At 29.3% G+C, this 22906-nt stretch overlaps 3 protein-coding genes across 3 annotated transcripts in view; 1 reads left to right on the top strand and 2 right to left on the bottom strand.

The window, feature by feature from the left end:
• Window positions 1-13456: 13456 nt before the first annotated feature.
• LOC139424810 (uncharacterized) lies at window positions 13457-14379 on the bottom strand. The gene has a single exon (XM_071177569.1). It carries the CDS (start codon window positions 14317-14319, stop codon window positions 13813-13815), a length of 507 nt encoding a protein of 168 aa, XP_071033670.1. The 5' UTR covers window positions 14320-14379; the 3' UTR covers window positions 13457-13812.
• Window positions 13457-22906, bottom strand: part of LOC107456692 (cuticle protein 10.9-like) — a 56537-nt gene continuing 47087 nt past the window's right edge. The window contains exon 2 of the mRNA XM_016074628.3: window positions 13457-14228. The gene's annotated coding sequence lies outside the window, so the exon portion shown is untranslated. The remainder of the gene's footprint in view (window positions 14229-22906) is intronic.
• On the top strand, window positions 15828-17768 carry LOC122269261 (cuticle protein 10.9-like). Its single transcript, XM_043041448.2, has one exon. It carries the CDS (start codon window positions 17123-17125, stop codon window positions 17540-17542), a length of 420 nt encoding a protein of 139 aa, XP_042897382.1. The 5' UTR covers window positions 15828-17122; the 3' UTR covers window positions 17543-17768.

The raw sequence follows: 22906 nt of genomic DNA, 5'->3' as shown, positions 1-22906 counted from the left end.
GGTTTTCATTAAGATTTCTGAGTCAAAAAAATTAAATTTTCTTTGTTTATTAATAAATATTAAAGTAGATTTCATTCGTTTGAAAAGCATTTTTTGTCAGCCTTGATAATGATAAAAAGAATTCGAATAATTTCTTTAAAAAATTTCAACAAATACCTCGAACGGTTATTAAAATTTTGGTGATTTATTGTGTTCTGTTGATTTTGTGAATAGTTCTTTGTAGATGTATATCTTTCAAAATAAAAAAAAATTAAAACTAAGAGAATTTAGCTGAAGTAAAACATAAAAAACATGAATATTCATGAAATCAAATGAACATCTGAACTTTGTGCTTAAAAAAAATTGTATTGTTAGTTAGGATTATATCACAGAAAAAAACCCCCAATAAAAAACGATAATTTTCAAAAAAAATTTCCTTTCATTTTTCATTTAAAAGAATATAAATAAAAATAAGTACATAAATTTACAAATAATTAAGATTTTTGTTTAATAGTAGTTTAAAACATAGAATACAGCATTATTCAATCACCTGCAAAATCCAAATATTCATTCGGACTGAATAATTTTTTATTGCATTCAACAAGATGAAGATACGAATTGTGTTGGGCAGAATTTTGTGTTATTTAAATTTTTAGAAAAACGTTGTCAATCAGAATTGTGTTCTTTATAGTCTCCTACATCAAATAAAAATGTAAACAAACTACATAAGTCTATCAGCCTCCGAAAATTTTAAAAAGCAGCACAATTTTTGCAACTCTTTTTTTATTATCTTATTTACTTTCCTTACTTTTTCTAAGACGTGTCTTCACATGATTTCTAAATAATACATCCTATGTTACAAATAATTCATCTCATAAAGTTATAAAATAAATTACAACAAAATTCTGATTTTTCTATTATTGCAACGTTTGATGATATTAAATATCATCTATGATTTGTTTGTAGGGATACTGTTTAGTAAATGGAGACAGATGAAGTCAAAACCATTTCTCGAACGCCATTAAATATATTATCGTCTATGTATAAAATTTGCCATTTTATTGTATGTATTGAATGCCTGAAATCGATTGGAAAAGTGTAATATATAATATAGATATTTAGATGTGTTAGATATAAAAGTAATATAGTGTAATATAGATATGTAAATGTAATACTATATATTAAGTTACTATTCCCCAAATTACATAGACATTATGCAAAATTACTTAATGACAGATTATAAAATGATTAATAGTTCCTACAATGCCGATATGATGACAAATGAAATACTTACAAGTGTTCTATGGAATGACAAATGACGATTCGTCTAAGTATTGTACAACTAATAATTTCCATATTACCCATACATTACATATGAAGGCTAGCAAAAAGGTTAAAGTGGTAAGTAAGATGGTTCAGGAAACAGAGTGATCGCCTTCCAATGAAGTAACTTAGGATTCGAATCCAGGGCGTTGGCTGGTCGAAACTAAATCTGCTCCTGGCTCGCATCGAACACAGTGCTGACTTAAAATATTCTCAACTTGAAATATTCTCAGTGATAACAGATCATAGGTTATAATCCCGTTGCTGTCAGGGAGGTCAGTCTTCCACGGAGGCTAGTTAGCTAGTTATGCTTGATCTCGGAGTTTCCTTGTCTTCTCGAATGGGTTCAAAATTACAAGACTACGGAGTCGAACATTGATGGTTGTAAACTCAGAATTGGATCGGCTGCTCAACACCGGTAATAAAATAAAATTTAAAAAAAACCTGCAGGTATTCTAAACATATAACAATTTCCATATTTCATTTTTTGTATTGAAAAACAGTTGTCATTCTAGAGAATATCTAGAAACAGAAATTATCATTCTATAGAATAGAATCTTATTCCTATTCTATAAATAAAAGAACTATGAGAAAATTCTCATAATTCATAATTTGCCTAAAAGTGCCAAGCATTCTGAAAAGTGACTAGGAATTCTATATATTGCCAACATTTCATTCATTGATGGCAACATACATTTAAAAAAAAAATATTGAAAATGCACGTTACATCGAAACATTCCTTTGTCTTACAGAAACAACTTTTCATATATTGTTTTCAGAAACTTCCTATTTCCTATCTTTCACATAAATAAATGATAGGATAAATTATAAAATAAACTAAAAAACAAGATTATGATTTTTTTTTATTATTATTAAATTTTCTATAATATAAAGTTTCTTAAATAATGTGGTACTTGTAAAATCAAAGATTTTTTTTGCGATTCGAGAACTTATGATATCAAAAGCTTTTTTGCTCTTTTTGATCATCAACAACGCAAACATGAAAAAATAAATAAAACACTTCAGTGGTGAAAACACACGATTTACGACACACAAACATTGAAAATTTCTATTCCAGAGTTTTTGAAATTATGCTTCTTTCATTTATCTGGCTTTAAGTTCTTCTTCTTCACATAACGATGTTCAATTTTTCTTTGTTATGTCTGGCAATTTTTCAGAAAATTGTGTTTTTGGCACACTTTCAGAACAATTCCTCATCTCCTATTTAACGTTCTGCGTGAATAAATGAATAATCTGTCATAGGGAGTGAGGTACAATTTGTTTAACTTTTGTTCTTAATGCTGGAAGGAATCAGCATTATTTATTCCGATTCAGAAAAATATGAGGTCGTTTACCTTAGAATTGCAACTGGATTTAGAGTATTGTAGTAATTTAACTGTTTATCTTCAAAAATAGTGTTTGTTTTAGAACATATTTATGGAAAATACATTTTAATTTAAATTTTTTTAAATAATATTTTGAAAGATAAATCTATTGCATAACTTTTTAAATTCATTTATTTATTGCATTTGTTTTTTGTAAATGATCTAGATATATTTCTTTTAAATTTAAAATAAAGAATGAAACAGGAGGGAATGGTTTTAAAGACACTAGTAGTACTAATAACTAATCAGTAAAGGAGATATTTATAAAATAGAACTGTTAACTAAACTAAATATAGTTTTATTTTTATTGAGTATTCTATTTAAAAATCAAAAAATTAATCAAGAATTTAATTTTTATTATTTTTTTATTCTGTGGCAGATGTTTGGATCATACCCCACACGTTAGACACGCGTTAAAATATAATATATATATAACCGAAGTCAAGCATCACTGACTACGGTCAGTGTGCGGGTGGGTGACCACTTGGATCAGTCTGCGTAGGGACCGAGGGTGTGCGGTATTGGTCCTCGTTAAACTGTGCTACCGTAAAGTGCTCGATTCCCGTGCAGGTATACCGAAGGGGCTACCGAAGCGGGGTTGCCATCCCCTCCGCAGAGGATCAAAATTGTGATGGCATGTCTTCGGATCATCCTCCGGGATGTTTCTCCGGAATATTTTAAAATTTTTTATTTCAATTAAGCATTGCAAAAATATCATATATTTATCATTAAATATCATATATATTTATATAACTTTATTATAAAACAGTTTAAAAACTTTCGGGTTTAAATATTTAAATGCAACAATATTTCGCCTATTTTAAACCAAACAAATTCAAGATATCTAGTGCCTTTCCATTATGTTTATTAAACAATCAACGTACACAGCCCTCGTTTAATACGATTTAATACTTAAACATATTAAAATACATTAGGTTTTAAGGATATTTAATGCATACGTAACTCAAGGGATTTCAGTAAATATTTTAATAGTTCTGTAGATGTAATTCGGGCTACATTTTTAGGAAAATAAATAGCAAGGAGCAAAGCAGATTTAAATGTTTTGAGACACATTTTCATGCTGTTCTGAGAACGTTCTTAAGAACTATTCTGATAAATAAATTTTTAAAGAGAAGCATGTAGGTAGAAGTTTCAGGATATTTCGTTGTATTGAGTTGTTATCAAGTGGAAACTCTAGAAAGGTGAAAAATACCTATCGGGAAACAATGCAAACTAATAGCTTGATGTAAAGCTGTGCTTTTAAGGAAAAAAATGCGAATTATAACTATATTGCCAAAGTCCGTCATATTTATATAAACATAAAAAATCATTTTAGTTTGATAACATTTTTAACATAATTCTTCACCTGCTAATTTTTAATAGTAAAGAATAATAAATGTTTTAACTTTTTTTTAGATATTTTATAATATAGGAATTAATGAATAAGAAAAAAACTTTTAAATTAAAAGGAGAGAATACTGTTTTTTGTTATTCTATAGTATCAGGAGTTTATTCCTAAATCCCTTGAGTTTTCTTTCTCCTTAATTAATATTCTCTTAAGACATGGGGAAAAGTCCTTAGATTTTCGTGGCACTAAAACAAGTTCTCCACTTCCCTATAACTCCTCGAACGTTGATTGTGTAGTTTCTCCAAGTGGATAACAAGTTGATGTTCGAGGAATTCGGTTTTCTGGAACAGAAATAAACGAAGCAATTGACGGTAGAGTGTATTAATCTCTCGATATTGCCAGATCCTTTGTTTTATTTTGGAGAGAATAGAGAATAGTGATTTGACCATATACTGAAGTTACTTTTATGAACAAAATAACTGTTTTTAAAATGCTTTAACCCTTACAAAAAATAAGGTGTTTTTGGTGTTGTTTTGTAGTTGACATGTGTAAGAAATGCACCTGAAATAGAAAATGCGGTTATGTTTTGCACCAAAAATGATCTCATCAGTAAACCTCAGTTTTAACCTCATTTACACCTCATAAAATGAACCTCATATATAGCTGAATACTAATTTTAGTTAAAATTATGTGGAATAATTCACACCTCAGAAATACTTATTTGTTTAAAGTATAGAAAAAAAATAACATGCACACTTTCAAAAACAACCATTCTAAGCTGATTGCTCTAAGGTAGATTTCTATCAACCTCAAAACATCCTCAAGTGTGATTAAAACAACTTCATACACTTTGATTATAAACCTCATGAGGTTGACTGATTAAAAATGTTTTTTAAGTCAACTTCAAATGAACCTCAAATCATCATGAAGACCTCAAATATACTTGACATGCACCTTCGAATTTTTGTAAGGGAATTTTCTAAATTATCCGTTACGGAAAAAACAGCCCATATACTAACGCTACGGGTATTGAGTTTTAATATTAAACTTCTGGTACTTTGCTAAAAAACTTCATTGACTTCAAAAATATGCAGATAAAAATAAATGATCCAATCAGATTTGTATATCGCTGGTATATTTATCACATACCTTGCCAGTAAGACCTTGGCTACATCGGACAAACCAGACTCGATTTAAAATTTAAACTTAAGGAACACGATCCATATGTCGATTACCATGAGTGTGATAAATCATCAATTGCTGCTCATTGTTGGAATTATGGGCATAAATTCAGTTTCGACAATTCCAAATTATTTCCTCCCCAGTCACATCAGCTCATCTTGATGTCCTGGAATCTTTTTTCATTCATATGAATGACGATTCACTTATTAGCGACATTAGTTCCTCTCCACCTCTCTAGAACTCACGGAAGTGCATTTAATCCTGATTCGCCCTTTCGGTCACAGTGGTTTTTCCTTTTCTGTTATTCCATATTTCATCTTTATTTTTGTTTTAATTTTAGCTACAGCCGTTTCTACAGTTTTGTTTCTCGCCTTTATTTCCCAATTTTTGTTGGCAACGTTACGATTAATATTACAAATCACTTTTGTTACTCCTCATTCATCGCTAGCAAGTCTAGAGAATTGGCGTCCATTTTTGAGCATTTAAAATATGTCGCCTTTTATTTCCATCTGCATATTTTGAAAGAGAATAAAGTCACTTAACTTTTTGGGATCATTCATTTAATACTGACACATTGTTTAAAAACTCGGAAAAAAATTATACATTTTGGTTTATAATTTCTAAGCATATTTTTTAATAATACAAATTATTTTTTAAGGAAAAAAAAATTCATTTCATAAAAATTCTTTTTATTTTTTTAAACATATATTTACAAAGTTATTTTTATGATATATCTGTTTTTTAAGTGTGATTTAAAATAATGTCAGATTTAGCAGCATGGTTTAAAAGATTGATATTAAATATAATAATATGTCGTTGTTTCTAACAATCTTTTATGCCTAAAATCGAGCTATTAAGGATGTTTTCCTTTCTGCATGTTTAAATAAAGCTAATCTTTCTAAACTTAAACCAAACTGCAAAAAAATAAAGTAAATCAAAATTTAAAAATATTATTTACCAAAACTAAGATAAGACTTAAAACGTATTAAAGTATAAACCACTGTAAAAAAAAGCATAAACCACTGTAAAAAAATGCTTATTTTTTCCTCAGGAAGTCTATTTGAGAAGATTTATGAAATAACATTGGAAAAAAATTATTATCAAATAAAAAGACTGTACTATTTGGTCTATATAGTCTTTTAATTTTAAAGAATATTGACATTCTAATATAAATACGTTTTTTGTAATCCTGCTCTAGATCTCGAAAAAATAAAATAAAAGTTTTTTTGTTGTAATTTTCTTAGGAATTCAGAATAATTTGCGAATTTATTTGAACTATTTCAGTTTTTTTATGCTTAATGGCTGATAGCATGAAATGCTAAAAGTGCACATTCTAGGAATACATAATAGTTAGTGAATGTTAGTTGTATATATTTTAATTTATTTGAAATGTAGATGCACTTAAGTTTTTATTTTATTATTTATTTATTTTAATGACTGCTGGAATACATTCGGAAAAGTTACTGGCACACTTATCATTATACCAGGTTCTATTTACTTTGGTGGCATGAAGCCTACGAGTTTCATATGAATGCGTTCCAGTTTGTCTTGTCTTTGCGCAGAATGCATCAGCATGCCGTTGATACTGAAATTGTGGAGCCAATTGGCAATAACTTGCAGAAGTGCTTTCATTTTTGTTGTATCTTTTAAGATAAAACTTTTTCATGAGGTGAAGAATATTGCCGATAAAATGACTTCCAGATAAAAAAAAATTTAAAAAAAAAACATAATATCGACCTTTATAAACGACTGTTACCTACTGAATTCCAGATAAGATAATAGAAAAATTATTTCCTTTTTTTAAAAACATATCTATAGAAAAACGAAATCTAGTAAATATTTTTCTAATGGCGGGCACATGGGTCTATTTCCCATAGGCCTCAGAAATGCTACTCTCTTATCATTTCACCTGTGGCTAAGCAACGGCGAAGGAGTAGCATCTCCCACCTCATGTAACCACAAACATTCTCACAATCACACAGAAGAAGGGACATAGAACACAGAGAGAAAAAGAAGGTTACATCCATGCCTACGGTGGGATTCGAACCCACAACCACTGGCCCCGTAGTCCAATACAGTAACCACTAGACCAGTGATCTAGTCTAGCAAATATAATGTGCTGTAAAAGGAGTATAAAATTAGTAATTAAATAACAGTATAAATGCCATTTTTAAAAGCCTGAGTGGTTTAAATAGAAGAATCAATCTTAAAATAGCATATAAATTTTGTATCAAAATATTAACTTATTTTACGCTTTCAGCTATCTTAAAAAGCACTGTTTGATAAAAGTTCGCTTAAATATAGCATAAAAAAACTTTGAGTAAGTGCTTGAATAATACAGATAAATCATTCTTGCAGTTTCAAAACTCTTTCGATATTATTCTTTAAATCTTATAGAGTTCTAACAAAACTTTTTTTTTCATTTTACTCAAAAAGTTTTAGAAGAAATATTGCAGCAGTTTTAAAACTGAACTAAAATATTTTTTAATATTTTTTCCCGTGAAAAGCACTAATATGAACTTCTGAATACTCTATCAGAGCAGATATTTTAGTTGAATTTGATTTATAAGCTAAATAAATATTTTAAAGTCTATGAAAGAATATATAAGGCTTTCGGGATTTCGAATGCATTATATAAATATTCTAGTCATGTTTACATACTGCAGTGCTGTCAAGTTTGAGCCGTGCCTTTTTAAAAAATAAAAGCTAACATGAAAAAAGCTCTAACAGCGAGAGAAAAGAAAAATCCACGAAAGGGAAAATTCCTTCCCATTCGCTTTGTGCATTTCACATGTTCAATCTTGAATTGGAATTCCGCATAAATCCTTCCAATAGAGAAAAATGTTAAAATAAATAAAACTTTATTTCTTTATTTCCCTTTTGTGGGGATTTCTTGAATGATGGGTGGCAAAAGAATTGGTAAGACGAGTATAAATTTACTTTTCCAAGTGTAATTTTGAGATAAATTCAACTTTCTATGAGAGATCAGTCTTTAAATAATCTTTGACAAAAACCATTGCTGTCATTTTTCCTTCAAATAAAATAAATAAACATTTTTCGGAAATTTTAAAAAGTGTGAGGATTGTAATTGTTCTTTAAATATAATTTCAGATATTCCCGCAATTTCTTCAATCCAATATTATTTTTATTTTTGCCCTATAGTTAAGAAAAACAAATGCTTATTTATTTTTTTAGAAAAAAATCAGAAATTTTAGTTAAATTTATATTTTTAACTTTGTTTTAATTCTCTAAAACTAAAATTTTTAAACCTTGTTTGTGATCAAGGTTGAGAGATTGATTGTGTTGTTCATTCTTGAATTGGAATTCTGCATAAATTCCCCAAATAGAGAAAAATGTTAAAACAAATAAATTTTTATTTCTTAATTTTCCTTTTGTGGGGATTTCTTGAATGATGGGTGGTAATGGTGGTTATTTTCATGCAGGATCTTTTACAGACCGCAATTATGACGTCGTCTTTCATGACCACGTGTATTAAGAAAATGCTTGTAGACACATTGAACAGTCCGCTCGAAACACCAACAAAACCAGCAATTTCATTCAGCGTATGACCATGGGGGAGGCCAAACAAAATTGAACCTTTTTGCCACTTTGTCACATCTTTACACTTACCAATATTTACATACAATTTCCGCCCAAAACAAAAAATATCTCTCTGGTGGCTACTCGCCTTTGATCAAGTTGATGTAGTGCGCACGCAGGTGAACACGTCACTTGATCACTGCGTCATCTAACAAAACCGAAGGATTCATCGATGCTTGAGCAATAGGGTGACTAATTTTTTGTCCGGCGAGCTTACACCAGGACCACGCCAAGCCTATGATGGCAGGTTTACATTATGCCTATCGAAGGTAGCCTTCTTCTCCTCTGTTTATATTTTTGACACAAGTGCCTCTTGGGTGGTGTTAAATTATTAACGACTGGAGGCTGTGGTCACGATCATTAGTCTAGTAGTGGCTTCATAATGGTGTAGGCTGTTTTTATGGCATGGACTGGGTCCTATGGTCCGATTGCACCGATCACTGTCATAAAATGGTTATGTTCAGCTGTTTGCTGACCACTTGCTGCCATTCATGAACTTTGTGTATCCAAACAACGATGAAATTTTTATGAATGGCAATGTGCCATGTACTCGGACCACAATTGTTCTCGACTGGTTTTATCTAATGTAATGAACGATTCCATCGAATGGCTTTGCCATCTAGGCCACTTGACATGAATCCCATCAAACATTTATGTGATATAATCAAGAGGTCAGTTCAAGTACAAAACCCTTCACTCGTAACACTTTTGCAATTATGGACATCTGCTTAAACTGCCTGGCTGAATATCTCTGCTAGAGACTTCCAACTACTTGCTGAGTTCATGCCATGTCGAGTTGCTGCAGTTCGTAGAGCTAGAGGAGGTTCGATTCGATTGCAGTATCCCGTGACTTTTTGCACATCAGAGTATATCTAAGGTGCTAAACACTATGAAAGATAGTGGGTATCTCTTTTTTAAAATATTTTTTAATTTGCAACGTACATACTTGTTTTTAAACTCACATTATATGTACCGAAAATGGCTGTTTTTAACGAACTTCAGCATTGTCCCACGAAGCACCATTTTTACAATGATTTTGATAATTTGACTCTGAGCTCTTGTTATTAAAAAAAATAAAAAAATAAAAACTTGAATTAAAAAAATTTATACCTTAAAGTAGTTTGTATGCTATTATACTTGAGAATCGGAGTTTTAAATGCTTCAAATATGTGACATTGTGTCACTTAATCTCAATTTTCTGTTCTAAAAATTAGGCCGAACCCTGACCCCTCTCCTGTGACGCCTCACTGTCTGTCGACCTTCACGCCTGTGACCTTCGGCAGCCTTTGATGTGAACACATGGAGAATGGTCAGTTATAGTCACATATTGTGTATAATTGTGATTTGATTTTTGGCAGTTCATCTGTTCACTTTAAGTCCCTTTTCAGCCACGATTCTGCTGTTTTTTAGGTACTTTAACTTCAATCTTCAACCTTTTATATAAATATCGCCCATTTTTTTGAGCGGGCGCATTCGAATTAATTTTCATATCAGTACTATACGATCCCTTAACAGGGATTTTTCATTTTTACCCCCTCCTCTCTTTGAGAGACGGAGTTTTCTTTTAATTGTATCATGGCGTTCTTTCTTCCACCCACCCGTGGGTGTCATTGGCTGTCCGGTGATAGTATTTTCCTTCGCCAGGGCCTTGTTGGTGTTTCTTCCTTTGGTTTTTGAAGTAAATCAGAACTTGCATTCTAAAAAAAAAGGATGAACAAGTGTAGTGAATCACGTGTGCCCTGGTGTTTTTTTGACAAGAAGTATTCCAGTCCAACCTTAGCCTGAGATTGTGATTGTGTGATCTCGGTATCTCGAGTAATTGATGATGGGTTCTACAAAGTGGATGTTGTGAAATTTCTTAATCCGTGCTGTGTCCCTACTTCAAAATAGATGTTGTGATTCCCCTATTGTGTGTTCTCTAGAACATTCTGCAGCAAATAAAAAATGAAAAGGATATTGTTTTGGTCGTAACAAGAACTCATTTCTTCTGTTATTTTTTAAAGATCATTAGTTATTTTTTGGAGATGGACAGCTCAAAGTAAATCTGCAAGAGGTATGTGGAACTCAATCACAGTGACGTATTGATCTTTTGTTTGTTTTTTGAATGTTCTTTTATTTCTAAGGGTTATTGCTGCAATTTTTAAGTACTTTTCCACTATAGGAGTAGTCACGCGCCATAATTAACTTGTTTGTTTATTTTGTTGCACAACCTCGTAATAAAAAAATTAATTAACTAAATCTTTTTTTTTAAATTTTCCCAACCATAAATTATAACATTTTGTACCTCACCAGTTGTATTTTATGTTAGTTATTGCGGCACATCGTATTCACTTTTTTAAATTTTTCTTTTTCTGTTAATCTTTTTTTGTACACAGCCCAAAAGTAAAAAAATATTTCTGCCCTAACCAGAATATTAAGCTTTAGCTTAAGAAATTTATTTGTCTTAAAAAATTACTCCTTTCTTCAATAGACATCATTAGTTAATTCAATACTCAGTAACTTAATTTTCTCTCTTTTAATGCAAAATAAAGTCTAATAACTCATTTTACTAGTAAAAAGAAGAAAAAATTCTAATAGTCCTTCAAATTCTGCGAAGTGCTTAAAAAATTATGTACTTAAAATATAGTATAAACTCCTATTTCAGTGCCTTTTTTTTTATCTAGCAAGTAAATTTAGTTTTATACTTAATTCTCCAAAATCTGCAGAATTAAGTCACCCACATTAATCATGTTGTAACCTTATAAGTATCAAATTTACCGTGTCTTAAGAAAATGATAACCTTTACCCTTCAATTAAAACTTAACTAAGAATTTTCATGCAAAGATTCTAAAACACTGAAACTTCATTATATATTCTGAAAGGTTCCATAACAGAATTCTTGCCTTCTACTTTACACATTAATTTCTGGATTTCGTGTAAAGCTAAAGGTGATTAATCATTAAACCACTTAAGTTGATTGAGTTTTTTTCGTTATCTTGCGCATCAAATTTGAACTCCTCCCCCATCTTTTTAACGTACTTTCTACAGATCAGTTTTTCTTTTCTTTTTTCGTCTTCTTTTTAACCTGAAAGTTTTCTAATGAAATAAGTGCATCACTTTTCTTTTTTCGAGCCTTTCAGAGGTTGAGGATCTACTTTTGAGATTAATTCAAATTATTTTTTTAAAGGTGCCTATAATAGTTCTTAAAACTTCATTTGTATAAAAAGTTAATTAAAAAAAACTATTAAAATGTTTATTAATTAAACGCAATTATTATTTTCTATACAGAAAGAAAATTTATAACGAGATACTTTTTTAACGATTTAGTTCAATAAAATTAGTAATTTTTTCTCAGGAGTTTTTGAACATCCCGGAATAAAAATATTTAATACACTTCATTAAAATGAACCACCTCTACTGTTTTTATTTAAGTTTTTTTTTCGAGAAAAAAGTGCATTATATATCCGCATTGTAATATATAAGAGCCTGTTGTTTATATTAAACAGAAAGCAACGTACTAAGCAAGAAAGTATTTAATAAACTTACAGCTATTTCGATGCTTTTAACAAACATTATTCTTACTGTTAAGTTATATGAATTCCATATGTTTTTTTCTTTGAAAAGTGATGCTTGCTGTTTGCATTCAAACAAATACATGTCTTCAAAATTTTTTTTATTTATTTTAATATGTATCTCTTCGTTTTATTTATATTAACGCAAAGATAGCCCTCTTCTCTTTTAAACAATCGCATATTTACCTAAAATTACATTAAAACCCAATTTTTTTTAATTTTTGGGTATGATAAATGCTAGTGGTTAAGCTGTTAAAAAATAATTCTGCATTTCATAGCATTGTTTTATTACGTCATTTTCGGAAAGAAAAAAGATCCAATGAACGGATCTTCACGTTCTAGGACTAAATCTTAATGGTTCGAGGGGGTGACCTCAAATATGCTGGCTAATTCGTTCAGGCTATATTTTAAGTCATGAAATCAGACACAAAAACGTATTTCTTCTGAATAAACATGCCTTTTTTCAACGGGGTTAAATTTCTGACCCTCAATTCGTGGGTTCCATATGGTCTAGGAGAATGATCCAAAGTTTAAACACTTTAATGTTAATTTTACTTTTTGCGTATTTTGCCCTATCCCGAGAACAACTTAATTGAGTTTAAATTTTTTTGCACACAATTATAAAATCCAAGAAAACCCATTTATCCGATAATATTTTGTTTTAGTAAATATTTATTATTTTATTTAATAATATTTGAAAAAGTTTTGAATTATAAGGTATATAGTCTTTTACATCAATTTCAAGTACGTAATTTTTTTACATGTCAAAATACAAAGTTTGAGAGAAATTGGTCGAATAGTTCCTGAGAAATCGAATTTTAAAAATACGGCTTTCTTACCTTGCCTATTCAGAAAAGCCTGTAAACCTGTTACGCGTTTATATCTTCTATGGACCTTTTAAAAGTGAAAGTTTTTTTTTAAATCAAAAGCTTTTAATGTATTTTCCAGAAATTGGATAAAAGAATAAAATATATCTCTTCAGTGAATGTATATTTGTATAGATGAGGTAAAATTGGTGAAGCATGAGAATTTTACTATTTCAAGGTTTTTTAGTAAATACCTATAACACAAATAAATTATTTCATAGATATTTTGAAAAAATATACTTTAATTAAATTGTTAGGAATAAATTTCAAAAATTCTACAGTAATAAAAATTAAAATTAATAAATGATCACACATATTTTTATAAACCCAAAAGAATAAAGAATTAAATGAAAATGTTTCTCAAATGTTATACAAAATGATACATATGTTTATTAAAAGAAAATATATTACTTATGTACAGGATATTTTCATATTATTTAAAATTCATTAGATAACTTGCAACTTTTCAAAACAGCGTTACAAGATTTGCGGGTTATTTTTTGGAAAAAAAGTAATTAATTTAACTATGTTCATTAATAATACGTATCACTAAAAGTTACTTCTGATGTTTTTTTACTTTACAAGATATCAACATTCGTATCTCTGAGTAGTCGCTGTTGTTTTAGAATGGCCTCTGGTGGCGGCTCAACAATAAACTTCACATGGGCAGAGTTCTGATTGCTTAACCCTGGCTCGTTGCTCCGAACAATCATTCTAAGTCCTTTAGCATCAGAAATGTATTCCACAGTTCGATAAAGTCCAAACTCATTCACGTACCCATATCTACCCAAGACATGTCCTGTACCATCAGCCCTCTCTCTGTGATGTTGCAATCTTCCTGAAGAATCGCCAAATTCATAGCCAAACTCGTACTGTTCGGGCAAAAAATTAGGCCCATCACTATCTGGATATTGAACAGGAGGCTCTTGTTGAAGCTGATCAGAGTTTATTTCTGGAGCATTTTGTAGCTCATCACTCACGTCCATCGAAGGTTCTGGAATAGGAGTTGGCATTGAAATGACAAAAGTAAAAAGAACAAATAAAAATACTGATAATGTAGTTAGAGAAGAGTTGTAAAATGACATAGTGGTTTCTTAAACAAACCAAATAGTAAGAGGTCGGACGATTGAATTGCTGTTTAAGAAGAACAAATGCCTTTATATAGTGTCAAAGAGGGCATTTTTTTTAAAAAAAAATTCAATTTTTAATGGTATCCTTTTTCCTTGGGAAACAGAAAAATAAACAAGTTGAAATTTCATTTTCTTTGTTAAAGTCTCAATTTTGTCCATGAAATGTTTTTGTTTATCGTTATAAGTTTTCAAACCCTTCTAACGCTTAAGACAGATGAGTGGACAAGAACAGAGTTGATACGCATTACTCATAGATATATGTCTTACGCTGGGTGATTTAATAGCGGATGTGTTTTTAAAAAGTTTGAAGGGAATTTATGCGGACCGAGAAATAAAACTCTATTCTTCAAATGCGTTTCTCGCAAATTCAATGTCATCCATTAAAAGATGTTTACAAAAAATTCTCAAACGAATAAAAATAAAATATCCTTCTGTTTCCATTTGAAATTAAATTGATTTTCAGAAATAATTGTGACAGATTTGAGGATAAAGACTTCACTATTTTTCTGCTTAAATAATTCAAATTTCCTTTAAAAATAGTTTCAAAACTTAATATAAATCTTTATAACAGTAGAACGTTTGAACTTTAAAACCTAAAATTAAAATTCTGAATTTTGATGATTTACTTCGTATTTTAATATTTGATTATTGATCTGATATTAAACGAAAAAAAAACTAATTAAATAAATAGTTTTCATACCAAATTATTTTATTAAAAGGTATTTCTTTACTAAAATATTTAAATTATTTATGAATTATGTAACTGTAACTGTCGTAAGCTTCAGCTCGCATGAAACCACAAGCAAAGTTCTATTCAAAAGTTATCATCTAAATTGATATTGATATTTAAGTCTGAATATTTACATTACGTTGCTTATTTTAAATCACATAAGCAGCAAGATACATAAAAAGATGTTGCAATTGGTATAATCTCATACCGTAACTGCACATATTTTGCCAAAATAATTTGTGTCAGTTTCCAATTGTAGTCTGGGATTACTTAGTACTTATAGCACCATCTGTAGTTAAACATTTTGTTCAAATATTTTGAATTAATGCAATACTTTATATGCAATTGAAGTAAATACAATTATAATACAGTACTTTTGATTAGGAGCTTAACTTTGTATCTTATAATATTAAATTTGTAACTTCTTTCTTATTTCCGTTAGGCTTATGATTGCTACCTAACACTCAAAATATATTCTAAAATAAGATTTATAAAAGAAAAATAAATAAGTAAATATTGTTAATAAATGTATTATGTTCAATTACAAAGAATTATATTAATCACTCACGATTGAAACAATTTAGGGAGAAATGCAAACATTATATAAATTAAAAACTTTGCACCAAAAAAAAACATTCTTCTTCTTTCTATATTCTCTATATAGATATTTTTTTGAATATCTAAGTAACCAATTGCCATTATGTGTTTTCGAAACTTTTATTGGACAAGATAAATCAAATGTGATTTTGAAACCCTTTTACTTGGATTTTTTATCCGGAACAAACTTAAAATAAATGAAATAATAATAATAACAATCTTAAGCTTTCAAAGAACAACTATCGGTATCGTATATCATTTACTTTTCGGCAACAGAAATTAACATACCTGATTTATTTTTTCATTTTATTCACTAAGTCAAAAATATATATCCAGACAAAATTATTTATTAGCGGTTAAATTCAATAGATATTTTATACTTTCAAGAGAAAAAAAAAGAATGATCAAAACTATCATAATATGGTAACATTTACTTCGTTTCTGACTCCATGGGTACACTAAAAAGCTAAGTAATTTTTAACTAAGCACTTTGGTAATGATTATGTCAAATGTAACAATGAAATATGGTTTATAATGTTTGTGGTAAAATTTGTTAATTTTATCACGATTTCTTAAAACATGGCATAAAAATTATTAATTAGGTTTAATTTACTTTCCACTTTCGTATTTTATACTAAATGTGTGGTAATAAGAACTAAAATCTTCCGGTGAACTGCTACCATACGAACTGAAAAATTGCCAATTAGTACGGTAATTTTACCAGAGTTTTCTTCTTCATATGGTAATCCTTGATTTTGATTGTAATATTCTTTAAAGCAAAAAATTGAGAGATAAGTCGGGCTATGTTAAAACTCCGACAAAATAAGGAGGGGTGAACTTTCCGCAGGGATAAAGCCTATTCACTATTAGAAAAGAAATATTTGTGCGGAAAAAAACAAAATATCTTAATTAAGGCATGATTTCTAAATACTTAAAAAGTCATTGAATTTTAAATATTTTATAAATAAAACAAGCTTCTGTTTTCTTAGAACATATTAACTTTTATTGATCAAACTTTGTCAGCCAAGTTTTGAATAATTTCTGTTTGAAAAAGAACTGAACTACTCAAACAAACTCGTTCGAATTTGATACACAGCGAATTCTTAAGAATATTTTGATAACTCAAGAATGGTAGGCATTCGAATTCATGGAGTATATTCGTGATATTTGATATTTATCGCAGACACGGTTCCTTAAACGCTTTTGTAATGCGGACTCATTCATTCAGGTTGCAGTAGAATAAAAAGAATTTAGGATAATATGAAGCAGATTCCATCACAGAAGTATAAAAGTACATTTTGTAAGGTGGTAATTCATCATTCGCTCTTTGCCTCTCCATTAAGTCATAAGTTTTGTTCTAAGACGTCGTCCAGCCCAAATTGAGCTTTTTCTACAGTGTTGTGCTTCGACTTGTATACCATCAAAACTAAAATGACCTTCTCTAAAGCTATTCTAGTTGCTCTGTTTGCTTTAACTACCATCTCATGTATCTTGGCACAGTCAGTTGTACAACCAGTGTTACTTGGTCAACCAGTGGCTCAGATTCCAAAACCTTTCCGATTTGGCTATGAATTTGGTGATGGATTAGGAATGTCCCAGTATCGACATGAATCTTCTGATGAAAATGGATTTGTTACAGGCAGTTATGGTTACCAGGATCCATATGGCGTGTACAGGAAAGTCCAATACAATGCTGGTGTTGATGGATTTCGTGCCAATATTTTGAGTAATGAACCAGGACTTACAAGTCATGTACCTGCTGATGCGCCTTATTCCGTTCTACCACCTCCACCAGCAGCCGTAGCTCGAAGTTTCAGAAGAGTACCTGTATTTACTGCAATTCGAAAATGAATTTAGTGTATGAATCAAGTGGATTATCATAACGATATATTGTGTGTTTTAGGATACGGAATATCATTTCAATGTTACTTGGGGTATGAAATTAAAGAAAATACTAAAATCTGCAGAGTGTTTGGTACAGAATTATTTAAAAGTAGAAAAAATTTCGAGGCAATAATGGGTATGAATGTTTTGTAAAATATTGCTCAGTAATTTTGATGTTAACATTCAGTAACTTTTGATTTCCGAATTTATATACTTAATTTTGACATTCTAAAAAGGTTATAATTCATATTTAAAGTTCAATCTGATAATATATTTTATAATAATTCAAAAGTAATAAAATATTTTATATGTATGTTTGGGTACGACAATCACATTTATAATGCACAAAATTACCAACATTTGAAAGCTTTTTCAAAGAACTTTATATAAATTTGCATTTTAAACAGTTAGAAGGATTTTTATTAATATTTGAATAATATTTTAATTATTTGTTATTTAAACTATTAGTTTTCAGTGAGTTAGTTCAATGAGATTCGAGTCAGTGAATTAGCTTTTTTTCAGTTCAGTTTTTATCAAAACATATTACTTTTTTTAAAAGAATTCCTATTTGAATAAAAGTTAACTCGAATATTTTTAATGTTAATACTATTATTGATAATTCAAAGAGGTTCATAGTTGGCACTACTTGCCATGTTGCTTCAAAACTTGGAACATTATAAAATAGTAATAGAGACTGTCATTAGTTTTATAAAAACACTTTCTCCAAAGACTTTAACCCTTTGACGCAGGTGGGACACAGGTGTTCTTCTATCTATCTATCTATATATATATTNTTATATATATATATATTTCTGACGCCTTGTGCAAAAACATATTTTTGCACTTATTAATCTTAAAAAACAGTCTAATAGTTACTAAATTTTTTTCAGATTATTGGATTCATATTTGTATTAAAATATGAAATCAAGCAACAGTAAATTCGAAAAATTATTGTTTGGAAGATTTTACCTTAAACGCTGTAAAAGATACCGGTGTTATATGCTTTCACAACCATAACTTTTAAAAATGATATGCATTATTTTTCTACTTATTTTGACCTACATTAATACAAAATAATGGAAAAAACTATTAAAAATATGTTTAATAAAACTTCTTTGTTAAAGGGTTAACTTTTAGCTTTCAAAATGTTTTTCTCTTAAAATGATTTGTAAAAGTATACAGTATTTTTTGCTATTTCTGGATAAATAAATGTCTCATATGTCGTTAAATTTTACTGTTTTTTTGCTAATAAAAACAAGTTGTCAAATATTTTTATAAACCTCTTATTTTCTAAGATTGTAATTGGTGATATAAAATGTAATTATTTAAGAAAAACACATATAATAAATGTTTCATATAAATTCTGCTGATCCATTTATTTATAATGCTTGAAATTACTTATGATATTATTCTATTTGCCTTTAAGATTCTTAAAACTAAATTTTAAAAAAAAGCTTTTTGTGCTAAAATGCTTTAATTTTTATTGAATCTTTTCGCTTTGGTTAAGATACAAGCAAGCGAAAAACTATAGAACTGATGTTCTATATCTTTAACAAATGGAGCAATATACATATTTACACATTCCATTCAGCACCTTTCTTTCAAATTTGACGAAAGAATTATTTTTATTTTTAATAAATAACAGAAGAGATAATTTAAAAAAAGAATTCTTTTATAGTCATCTGTATACAAGCCTGCTTATGTTTAAAAATTTTTGAACCTTTACAACATGATAAAAATTTTATTTTTAAATTAGTATTTAGAAATAAAATTTTTTCCCTGGTAAAATTCATTATGTGTTAAAAACTCTAATTTTCATTAAACATTTCATTTTGTTTAAGATAATAGCGAGCAGTGAAATTGAATCGAGACTTTAATTAAGAAAACAAACAATGCATATTTGTACGAATTTTAACTCGCACGCTTTTTTTAAAAATTTCGATAAAAATGTCTAATGAATTATGTTTGTTCTGAATGAATTAATGTATACCTAATTTTAAAATAATTCATTTACTGTCCCTGGCTAAAATTATTAGCCAAACTACAAAACTTTATGTAACTACAAAACTTTATCAGGTGATACTACACAGCTTTTTATGTGTCTGAAACCGGTTTGTACTTGTTTACGTTAGTGTATAAACTGGTTTAATTAAACGATACATAATATGAATTTGACGATACGATAAATTAGACGATATATTATATAAATATAGAATATTTAATGCATGAAGCATTATATTATAATAATTAGATCAAATTATTAGACACTCTGTAGTTTTTTAATATAACTACAAGATTTGCACGAGTTTTTACCCAATACTTTTATATTTAAACATACATGCAATGGGTTTTCATTCAGGAGATGTTTTACATACTTATATACTTCCTATTTGTATTTATTTTTAACGTATTGCATCGCAATGTTATCCAATTGACACAAAAGCGTAAACAAATGCAAACAGGTTTTATCCGAGTAAAAACAATGCAATATTGTATCATCTGATAATTATAATTTTACGTCGAATCTTACAGTGCGTCTGATAATGTGGCCAAGGACTGCATATTCAGGTTTTAAAATCGTGCTATTTGATTTCATAAAAATATTTTTTTTAAAAATATTTAAAAATTTATTGTAATTTATTCCCAGCATTGTCTGATACACAACAGTTTCCATGGTTTGCACTCACAAAAGCTTCATCTTAAACTTTTGATGCATTGAATATTTTCTGCACGCGTAAACCCTTTTTACAAAATGTATGTAAAATATAAATAAATACATAAAAAGTTTTTTTAACTGCGAAAATTAACGAAAATATAAAATTTATTATTGCTCAAATAAATTTGGTGTTAAAGTTAATTCTATTTCCTAAAAATAGGTCACAGACGTAATTTACATGCTTATCAAGATTTTAATAATTATTATGTGCTATTTTATTTTACTAGCATTAAAAACAAAATTTCAATGCCTACATAATATTAGGTGGACCGGAAAGTAATGTCGTTTCGGCACATAAAATATTTGCTAGTCTTAAAAACCAATTCATTTTTTTCGATCCGGCATTGAAAGGTTGTTGCTAACAAGGGTGAGTACATTATTGATTTAAAATAAAATGTTGATAACAAATATGAAATGCGCCGAAATGACATTACTTTCCGGGCCACCTAATAGTTTGTGTAAACTTGGGAAAAAAAGAAAAAGGAAAAATTTATTTCATCTTATACTTAAAATTATTACTGTTTCTACTCAGTTTCATAAATATGTAATAGACATAATTAGTAGGGCAGAGAGGGGAAATTTATGAATCAATCGCGCCTTCGATGAGAGAGGCATGAAACTTAGTACACATGTAGCACGCATATAAAACTATAATTCTAGATGAGAGGTCATCTCAGATTTAGCATATAACAATACTGCTGGACATTGAGTAAATGGCGGTTTCTGAAAACTTTTGATGTGTCATTTTTAAAAATTTTTGACGATTATGAATGATATCTAAAAAAGAAACGACTAAATTTGATATTCTGTGCGTGCAGTTGTCTAATGTCACATGAGGAAATATATATCACCTGCCCGCTTCGCTCACCGACCCCTAACAATTACATCTCAATCTTCTCTTGATGATAAGCCGATTGTTGCATTAAAAGTAATATGTATTATTCGATTTTTAATATAAATGCCCTATTTCATGAAAAAAATTTATTAGAGGTACACTCTAAAAACTGTACCTCTTAAATAAAAGGCACAAGCTAAATGTACCCCTCATTTTCTCATGTTAGAGGCACATAACTAATGTGCCTTTAAAAATGAGGGGCACCACAAGAAATGAAAGGCACCAAAGCAAACGCGAGTCAATGCGCGGTACGAAAGGATTTTACCGGTTCNTCAAAGAATTGAGAAATATTTTTCATTAAGAATTATTATAATTAATATCTTGGTAATAGTGTAAACCAAACAGAAAGTCCCTTTTTATATAAAGTGCTAGCAAATTACAAATAGGTAAAAAAAAATGTGTTCAAATCTGGTAACTAACAGGTTTTGGAACAACTAAATGCTTGTTTCAATGAGCGGTACACAAAAGCAAAATCTAAGGTACAGTGTACCTTTCAAATTAAGAGGTACATCTGATTTTGCCTCTGAAATCAGAGATACATTGTGCCTTTCATTTTTAAAGGTACGTTGCGCCCTTAAAATTCAGAGGCACAAATGATCCAAATGTGCATCTAAAATCAGAGGTACAGTTTTTAGAGTGTATGAGTTAAGTAGTGGTAGTGGTAAAGTATTTACTCATATTTTTATAATAAATCCAGGAATTACGGAAAACAAAGATTTGTTTTCTTAAAATTTAATACTTAAGGCATATTATGACAGCAAGCTGACCCATGTTATCATTACTGATACCTGTAAACTCCCCTACTCTTCTCTGTACGCTTCCTCCCTTTTAAAGGGAAATGAGGGGGATTTATCGGAGAGAGATGAATTTTTCTTAGATAGCCAAGTGAGGCACATTTTTTTACGCTGAATCTATTGAATGAGACTAATCCTGAGATGATCAGACTAATAGTTTAGAAGTAATTTGAATTTTATGTACAAAACATACGAACTTGTACTTTTCCTATTGACGCATCTGATATCACTATCTGAACAGCTGAGACATTGTTTCCGATGCAATTTTTACGCTAAATCTAATGAGACTGTAAACAAGTCAATCTAACTGATAGTTCAAAAGTTGCAAGAATTTTTATGAATAAAAAATACTTATTTAGAGACTTACTAATGTACGCACTCTGCAGTGCTATCCTGAAACTATTTCAGCCAGTAAGGTGTATTTTCCAATGTAATTTTTTTACACTAAATTGAATGCGATCAATTTCGAGTCAATCGCATAAATAGTGTAGAAATTACAAATATTTTCGTCATAATGAGTATAACTCTAAAACAGTCTTTTTATAACAAAAAAAATTAAACTTTGAAAATGTTAATCATTTTGATTCGTGCTTGGTCACGTTCGCTTGCTAGAAAAAAAAATTAACCAGTAAAATGTGCATAAATAAATGCAAGTACAAAATTGTACATTTTGAACAAAAAACCCTTTGAACTTTTTAACTATTTATCCTTTTGATTTCTGTTTTAAATCATTATGCTCAGCACCAAACATTGCCTCAGAAAATTTGTCTTACATGTTCAAATAGTCCCTGGATAGTAAAGTGTGTGCATAAGTACGTGTTAAAAGAAGTACTTTTAATATGCATAAAAACTCTCGAATCAGTATTAAAAAAGTACATCAAAAAAAAATATTTATATATATATATATATATATATATATATATATA

This window comes from Parasteatoda tepidariorum, chromosome 2, assembly GCF_043381705.1.
Source record: "Parasteatoda tepidariorum isolate YZ-2023 chromosome 2, CAS_Ptep_4.0, whole genome shotgun sequence".
Taxonomy (NCBI): Eukaryota; Metazoa; Arthropoda; class Arachnida; order Araneae; family Theridiidae; genus Parasteatoda; species Parasteatoda tepidariorum.
The sequence above is the reverse complement of the archived record's forward strand: the minus strand, read 5'-3'. Positions and strand labels throughout refer to the sequence as shown.